At 50.9% G+C, this 8,502-nt stretch overlaps 2 protein-coding genes across 2 annotated transcripts; both read right to left on the bottom strand.

Annotated features, from left to right (window-relative positions):
* Positions 1–4,274: 4,274 nt before the first annotated feature.
* Positions 4,275–4,616, bottom strand: LOC135629201 (uncharacterized). Its single transcript, XM_065136394.1, has one exon. It carries the CDS (start codon positions 4,614–4,616, stop codon positions 4,275–4,277), a length of 342 nt encoding a protein of 113 aa, XP_064992466.1.
* A 33-nt stretch (positions 4,617–4,649) lies between these two features.
* On the bottom strand, positions 4,650–6,068 carry LOC103999155 (uncharacterized). Its single transcript, XM_009420821.2, has one exon. It carries the CDS (start codon positions 6,066–6,068, stop codon positions 4,650–4,652), a length of 1,419 nt encoding a protein of 472 aa, XP_009419096.2.
* Positions 6,069–8,502: the final 2,434 nt, after the last annotated feature.

Raw genomic sequence — 8,502 nt, 5'->3', positions numbered from 1 at the left:
TAAGGATTTTTTTTCTAGTATATGGAGGTAGTAGCCTCAGGGTTGAAGGCTACACGGACTCAAGTTTTTAGTCTGATGTCGATGATAGCAAGTCAAATTTGGGGTATGTGTACACCTTGAATGGAGAAGCAGTGTGCTGGAAGAGTTCCAAGTAAGATACTACTATTAACTCGACTACAAAGGTGGAGTATATTGCTACAACAAATGCAGCAAAGGATGGAGTCTGGGTGAAAAGTTCATCACAGATCTGAGAGTCGTGTCGAGTCGCAATGGGCTGATTTTCTTATATTGCGACAACAACGAGGTGATTGCTCAAGCAAAGGAACCCAAGTCTCATCAGAAATCTAAGTATGTTCTGAGAAGGTTCCACCTGATTAGAGAGATCGTAACCCAAGGAGATGTAGTAGTGGAAAGAGTTCCATCCAAAGGTAACATTGTAGATCCACTAACAAAGCCATTGTCTCAGATTGTCTTTGAGGATCACAGGGGTCTGATGGGGATCGGACACATAGGTGATTGGCTTTAGGTCAAGTAGGAGATTGCTAGTCATAGGTGCCCAACAAGCCAATCATGTGAGTGATGGCACATGTGACTTAACACATAATATTTTTGCTTATTATATTTTGGCATTTATCACTTTATATTAACTATTGCATATATGTATGTATATATTGTGATGTCCTTGGATCTGTGCAATGGGAATCGGATCGTGATGAGATCATGATAATGAGATCAATTCACTTTTAAACACAAATTCTAAATAATCCCGGTCATAGGTTACTCGAGAGGGACATCGTGATAACCGGACAGACTGGTGTGCTGTATACCCGTCCATATGATGGATGCGGCTGGTCTCATAGCTGCTCGTGTGGGGACACTAGGGATACAGTACATGTGCTCATTGGAGAATGAGTTCACTGATTGATCCGTTTACGGAATGCTGGATAGTTGATGATGCCTTATTATCAAACAGCGATTTCGTAATCCTAGTGGTGTATCGAGTCCTTAGACTTGAGACACCAAGGATGTCCTGTATGAGTGCTCCACTCTTTGATACCAGACTTATAGGTTTGGACGTCTCAGATCTAGTACAAGTGGTCATTAGGAGTGGCAGTTGACCTTACGAGGGCTATTGAGTGTCGATAGAGGATCATCCACTCTCGGCATCATGAGAGGAATATCCAATGTGTTCTTGCTTAGACAAATCCATGGCCAGGGTCATTCGGATTGAGAGAGAAAGAGTTCTCTAGGAGAATCCGATTAAAGCGAGACTCAAGTAGAAACTATATGGGTCTGATAGCACCATGCCCGATATATGGTCTCTAGGATATTAGATGGATGAGGGACTATAGGTATACGGTAATTGAGGACAGATAGGTCGAATGAATTGGATTCCCCTGTATCGTTTGGGGACTACGGTGTAGTGGCATAGTACGTCCGTAGTCGATGAGTCGAGTGAATTATTATAGAGATAATAATTCACTAAGTTAGAAGGAGCTCTAACAGGTATGACTCATAGCCAGCTCGATATTGAGCCTAAAGGGTCACATACAAATGGTAGGCATTGTGATGAGTAGAGGTTCGAATATTAGATATCCGTCGGAGCACCTATCTTATTGGATATCCAATAAGCCCCTGAATTATTGGATCCCATGGACGAGATCCAATAAGAGCCCATGAGAGATTATTGGATAGAGATTAACTAATCTAAAAGGCTTAGGTAATTGGATGTAGATCCAATACCCACTAGGGGAGGATCCATTAGGGTTTGACAGGGGACCTCTATAAATAGGAGGGATTCAGTGGTTCATAGGCTAGAGCCTTTGCTTGCCTCTCCTATTCTTCTCCCCCTCTTCACCTCAGAGCAGGCCTGGAGTTTTGAGGAGCGTTGTTGTAGCCCTGCTGTGTGGATCACCACTAGAGAGGAGGACGCTTGACCTCCTTCACCTTCTTCTAGATATCTGCAAGGAAACAGAGATATACGATATCCCTAAGTAACACAATCTATTCTATACACAGTATGTTTTACGGATTTTTGCGTACCAATCTTCGCACGATAACGAACATCTTTTTGGAAAATTGGAGATTTTGTTTTCTTGTTCTTCCACTGCGCATGTGATGTCGCCCTAAGATTTCCCAACAAGAAGGCCCTTCGGTATAACTTTTCGTCGATGATGCAGTACCAGTCTTGAGTTCACCTTAACCGTCTCACAACCACCGAGTCGTCGGGCTCCTCTCCACCCACTTTATATCGGAGGATCTCCTCCATCCAGCTCCATGATGAATTTATTTTGGCGACCTCGTGAGTTATCACCGTTGGTGTTGCTACGAACTCAGTCGTTGGGGCCGACCCCGGGCTGCGGGTGGAGGCTGATCTGGCCAGCGCATCTACCCGCACGTTTTGCGCCCGAGGTATTTTGGTGATTAAAAGGCGGTTGAAACGGTGGGCGAGTCGCTTTGCCTCCATCAGGTATGCCACCATCGTCGGGTCCCGGGCTTCGTAGCTCCCATTGACGTGTCCTGTCACCAACTAGGAGTCGCTAAACACTTCATGGTCATCTACATGCATCTCCAGAGTGAGGCGTAGGCCGTGGAGCAACACCTCATACTCGGCCTCATTGTTAGTGGCTCGGAATTGCAATTGGAGTGACCTCTCGTAGGTTTCTCCCGACGGGCCTTTGAGGATAAGCCCGACCCCGACGGCTTCGGAAGTGGACGAGCCATCTACATGCAGGGTCCACGTGTTCTGATTGTTCTCCCGCCCCACAGCATGGTCCTCAAGGGTTAGCTCGAAAATGAAATCAGCCAGTGTTTGAGCTTTGATGGCAGTCTTGGGGGAGTACTGAATGTTGAATTCGCTGAGCTCGACCGACCATCGCAGTATACGACCTGATGTGTCAAAGTTGGAGAGGATCTGTCGTAGTGGTTGGTCGGTGATTATTTTAATCATATGGGCTTGGAGTAGGGCCGTAACTTTCGGGCTGTCTTGATAAGAGCGAGAGCTAGCTTCTCGATCGGGGAGTACCGCGCCTCGGGCCCCCTGAGGATATGGCTGACATAATGTACGGGTAGTTGCACTGGTGGTATCTCCCGAACTAACACCGAGCTGATGGCTTGTGCTGAGGCCGCCAAGTAGAGACCGAGGGTTTCGCTTGGCTCGGGCGAGGCGAGTCGAGGCAAGCGGGCGAGGCATGCCTTCAACTTTTCGAAGGCTTCCTCGCACTTTGAGGTCCATGTAAAGTTGTCGGCCCGTCATAGAGCCCGGAAGAAGGGGAGGCACTTGTCGCCTGAATGTGACACGAACCTGCTGAGCGCCGCCCAACCTCCTGGCAAGTTGCTACACCTCTTTGACCGAGCGGGGGGAACGCATCTCGGTAACGGCTCGTACCTTTTCTAGGTTGATGCCTATCCCTTGCTGGTGAATGACAAAACCAAGGAACCTCCCCGAGCTGACTCCCAAGACGCACTTCGTAGGGTTCAAACACATGTTGAACCGCCTAAGTGTTTGGAACGTTTCCACCAGGTCGGCCAGGTGTGTTCCTGCGACCTTGCTCTTTACAATCATATCGTCTACATACACCTCCATATTCCTCTTGAGCTGGTGCTTGAAAAGTTTGTCGACCATCCTTTGGGAAGTCGCCACAGCATTCTTTAGGCCGAAGGGCATCACTTTGTAACAATATGCCCCTCGATTGGTGACGAAGGCAGTGTCTTCTTGGTCTTGGGTTGCCATCCGGATTTGGTTGTAGCCCGAGAATGCATCCATGAACGTAAGGCGTTCATGGCCCGCGGTGGCATCGACTAACTGGTCTATCCTGGGGAGCGGATAGTAGTCCTTGGGGCATGCCCGGTTGAGATCGGTGTAATCAACACACATCCTCCAGCTTCTATTAGGTTTTTTAACAAGGACTACATTCGACAGCCACCGGGGGTATTTAACCTCAGTAATGAATCTGACCTTTATAAGGCGATCGACCTCGTCCTCGATCGCCTTATGTCGGTCGGGGGTGAACCTCCTTGGTCTTTGTCTCACCGGCCGTGCCTCGGGGTCGATGTTGAGCCGGTGTCGTGCCACTTTTGGGTCGATCCCGGGCATCTCCTCAGGGGACCATGCGAACATGTCGGCTTTCTTCCTCAGGAAATCGATGAGGTGGAGCTAGTCCGCTTCGGGGAGAGTGGCTCCGACTTTGATGGTCCGGTCGGGTCGCCTCCTCTTCAGGGGTACCTCGATGAGTGGCTCGGGAGGCTCCAGCGGCACTTGCAGTACGGGTTCTTCATGGGGATCGGGGATCGGGAACCGGAGTTGGGCGTAGCTTTCCTGGGAGAGTAACCGCGGTGAGGTAGCATCGCCTTGACTCCCCTGGGTCACTTCGGGCCTCCCCAATCCCTGCCGAGGTCGAAAACTTGATGGTCCTGTGGTAGGTGGAAACCACTGCCTTTATCTTGTTGAGTGTTGGGCGGCCGAGGATGATGTTGTAGGTCGAGGGCAGATCGACTACCATGAAGGTGGTCATTATCGTCATCGCCCTCGGCTCCTCCCCAATGGTGACGAGGAGGACTGTGGTCTCAAGCGGGGAGATGGAATGCCCTGTGAATCTTGTGAGGGTTGATGTCATAGGGGTAAGGTCTCCCTCGGTCAAGCTGAGCTTCTAGAAGGCGTCGAAGTAAAGAACATCGACGGAGCTCCCAGTGTCAACCATCACCCTCTTAACTCGGGCGTTGGCGATCTGGATGGAGATCACCAGAGCATCGTCATGGTGGTAGCGCTCGGCCTCCCCGGCCCCGAAGGAGATTTCAGGCTTAAGTTCAGGCCGGGGATGTTTCTCGGTCGTGCTGCGGGCGTAGGCCTTTCTCACCGCAGAGCTGCTACCGCCAGCCGCTGGTCCCTCAGAGATGACGTCAATTTGTCTCTCAACGGGTCCCCTGGGGCGTGGAGTCGCCTTTGGGGATTTGAGGTAGCATTCGAGGTGACCTCTCTGGATCAGTGCCTCTATTTGATTCTGGATGTCATGGCAGTCCTCCATGTCATGACCGTAGTCCTGATGGAACCTACAATATTTAGACCGATCTTTGTAAGTGGCCTTCATAGGGCGAGGTTGTTGCAAGAGACCCGTCTCCTTGATTTGGAGAAAAATCTCAGTGCGGGATGTATTTAGGGGGAGAGGCGGGGGCCTCAGGAGCGGTAGCTCTTGTCGGCCGAGCCCGCAGCGGGGTGTCGCTAGGGCTACTGAGGTTGTTCCCCGGGACAGTTCCGCCCTTGGCCTCTTGCCTTCCACATGCCTCACCGCCACCAGTGCCTCAGCGGCGACGTACTGGTTGGTGCGTTGGAGCATTTCGGAGATGGTCGCTAGCGGCTTCTCGATCAGGGACCAAAAGAACCTCGAAGGCGTCAAACCCATTAGAAAGGCCTGCAAGATTAGAGAGGGGTGAGCGTCTGAAAACCCCTGGATCTCGGTGGCAAAATGTGCTACGAACTGAGAGAGCGACTCGTCTTTGCGCTGGGATAGCGCGAGCAGGGTGATCATGGAAGGCCTAGGTCGCGCGCTGGCGAGGAAGTTTTGCTCATACTCCTCGACAAGTTGATCGAAGGATGAGACTGAGGATTGGCGTAGCCGGCTGAACCATGTTCGTGCTGACCCCCTCAAAGTGGTTGGAAATGCTCGGCACATCAATGCATCGGAGGTGCCATAGAGGGCCATCTGGGCTCGGAATGTAGAGACATGCTCCGTGGGATCGGAGCCACCGTCGTATGTCTCTAATGTCGACAACCTGAAGTTGAGGGGTACTGGCTTGTCCTGTACTTCCTGAGTGAAAGGGGACCTGCCCGAGCCACCTTCGCTAGACTTGCTTCGCGATTTTTGAAACTCGCTCTGGAACACGTCCAAGCGTTGGTTGACACGGGACAGTTGGGCCCTAAGTGAGTCGTCCGCCGAGTCGGACGATATGGTGTTAGGCTCGAGATGAGGTAGTGTGGCTCGGTAGGGCATGGGTATGTTCTGCCCGGGAGGACCTCTCGGGTCCGTTGCTTGCTCACGGGCTTCTCCGATCTCAACCTGCTCCTGCGACATGGGCCCTCCTTTTAGCGGTCAGTTTGCCGACCCGAGCGTCGTTTGTGGTGGGACACGTCTCTCCGACTTCGTGATGAATGGCAGCGCATCCTCGTATACTGGATGGCAATTCCCGGGTTGAGGCGCTCACCGTTTGGGGGTGTCCGCTTTCCTGCAAAATGGCCAAAATGGCCTTCGTCGGGTGTTTCCCGACTTTGGCCCCTCCGACGAGCAAGTCAGTGGAGTATTTTTATACCGAGTTTTTTCCTCCCTTCTGGCCGGACGTCGGCCAAGGGTTTATATACTATTATGCGAGGATTGGTTGTGCCTCGGTTCGGTGTGGCCGCTGATCTTTATGGGATGGGACGGCTTTTCTAACGAGCTGGCGTCTTGGGAGATGCCTGAGCGACGTCAGACGGTACCGCCCTTAGCCCTCGGGATAGTAGTGTCGCATAGTGTTTCGGTATGGAACCTGGCTTAACGTGTGTCACGGGGTTCTGATGGCGTGCAGACACGGACTTAGTTGGTTTTGCCTAAGTCGTGCGGCACCCTTGCGTGTCCGTCCGCAAAGATAAGCCTCCCCGAAGCCTCCCATTGTCCCTTAGGACCAACAAAAGAGAGAACGGGTTAAGAGAACGCCTCAATCGGGATCCACAAGCAAACATGTCCGAAAAACACTTCATAGACAATGCAAATTACAAACAGACTTTACAAGCTCTGAATAGTGGCACAACAAAGGGTAAAATGGTCCATTACAGATCGAAAAGCTCTCGCACGTGTCCACATGACACAACCTTTATTTACAAGCCTAAAGAGGCTACCAACCCAACTAAAATGGGACTTTGAAGCCTTCGGCCGCCCCTTTACATTCTGTACAAGGCATGAACATGCCAAAAGACACAGACACACATAAGCATTACATCCAACATCTTGTTTAGAAGTTTGTCCGTGACATTCTCCCCCACTTATCCCTTCGACGTCCTCGTCGAAGCCTTTGTGAACACTGCAACTCTTCGCCTTTGCTGAGTCTTCAATCTTCTGCTCCAGCTGCAATGCGCCTCCTGGCTCCCAGCTGCTCTCCGCTGCTGTTTCTGAGTAGTCGAACCTTTGATCCGCCATGCTGCTTCAACTCGCTAATGGCTCTGACTCTGGTGTGGGGTTGGCTGAGTTGTATTGATCCACGTTGATTCCTGCGGATCCACCAAATGAAGGAAAAGACCATCTTTACTGCGCCAGTCTCTCAAAATTTCCACATGCTGCTTGAACTGGGTGGATGCTTGTTGGAGCTTTAACGAGCATCGCCTCGCAAACTTCTGAAGTTTTGGGTCCTTCCTCCACAAAATCTGCTCATTAACTCTTCTTTCAGTTAGTTGTCACATCCAAGTAGGTTCGCATCACTTCCGCTTTCGATTGGCATTTCGTTGGGAAATGAAGCGGACAATCTACTCTCAGTAGCACTGATCACCGTTGGTGAGGATTTGACAACTATTGTCTTCCATTATCTTCGAAGGGTCTTTGAACTTGTGCAGAGCTCCTCTGCTGGATAGATAAGAGAACTGGGGTACTCGGTTTCGCCCATTCCTTAAGAATTGAGAAGGCAAAGGTTACTTGACTTCGCCCGCCTCCTCGAGGTTGTACTTCATGCATCGAGCTGGTTACTGGTCTTCGCCTGCTCTTTGCTCACACTTCTGAAGCACTTGAAGTGTTTGCACTCCTTGCGTTGAGTTAGCTACTGTGATTCACCTTCTCAATGCCATTGAACTTCTGGAATGCGGAAAGTTTTCACCCCAACTTGGAGTAATTCTCTGATAGATGAGGTCGCCTCTGGGATTGTACCGTCTTCTCCATCAACCCTGCCGCCTACTCTACTGAGTAGCAAAGGTACAGCACCACGTACTGCCTGCTTCGTTCCTTGGTCGTGCACTCTTGCATGACCCGAAGTCCTTCACTTACGGCTATCTTGATGAGAAACTTGTTGACACCGGTCTTACGAAGTTTCTTGGCCTCTGCCCTTCAGCCTTGTCTCGATACTTGGAGATTGCCTCTGCATGCTCCACCTCCTCGGCCCCTTTCACGACCAAGCGCTCTCCCTCCGTGAGAGCAAGGGATCAATGACTTGCACAGAAGTCCCGCCTCTGCGGTACCATGGCGCTGCCATGCCCATGGCCCTACTATCCGTCGCCTCGCCTCTGTATCCCTTTTCTTCACAATCAATAGAGATGTCTCCGTGGCACTCCTCTGAGTCCACCTCCATTCTAACTGATGCTTGATTTTGGGTAGCTAAGTCCCTCTGGACTCATCGTCGCTTCCTCGCCCCTTTCGACCCCTTGCTTCAACACCTCTGTGTTCTCCAAGCAGTCCGTTTGGTCGATGGAAAGACAGACTGCAACTCCCATGCATGGCCTCTGCCATCATGTTGTAGAGTTTGCACCGATTCTGTTCTCCTTAGCTTCCT

This window comes from Musa acuminata, chromosome BXJ3-1 (genome assembly GCF_036884655.1).
Source record: "Musa acuminata AAA Group cultivar baxijiao chromosome BXJ3-1, Cavendish_Baxijiao_AAA, whole genome shotgun sequence".
In the NCBI taxonomy this organism is placed as follows: domain Eukaryota; kingdom Viridiplantae; phylum Streptophyta; class Magnoliopsida; order Zingiberales; family Musaceae; genus Musa; species Musa acuminata.
Note: the sequence above shows the minus strand (reverse complement) of the source record. Positions and strands in the feature narration are given on the sequence as shown.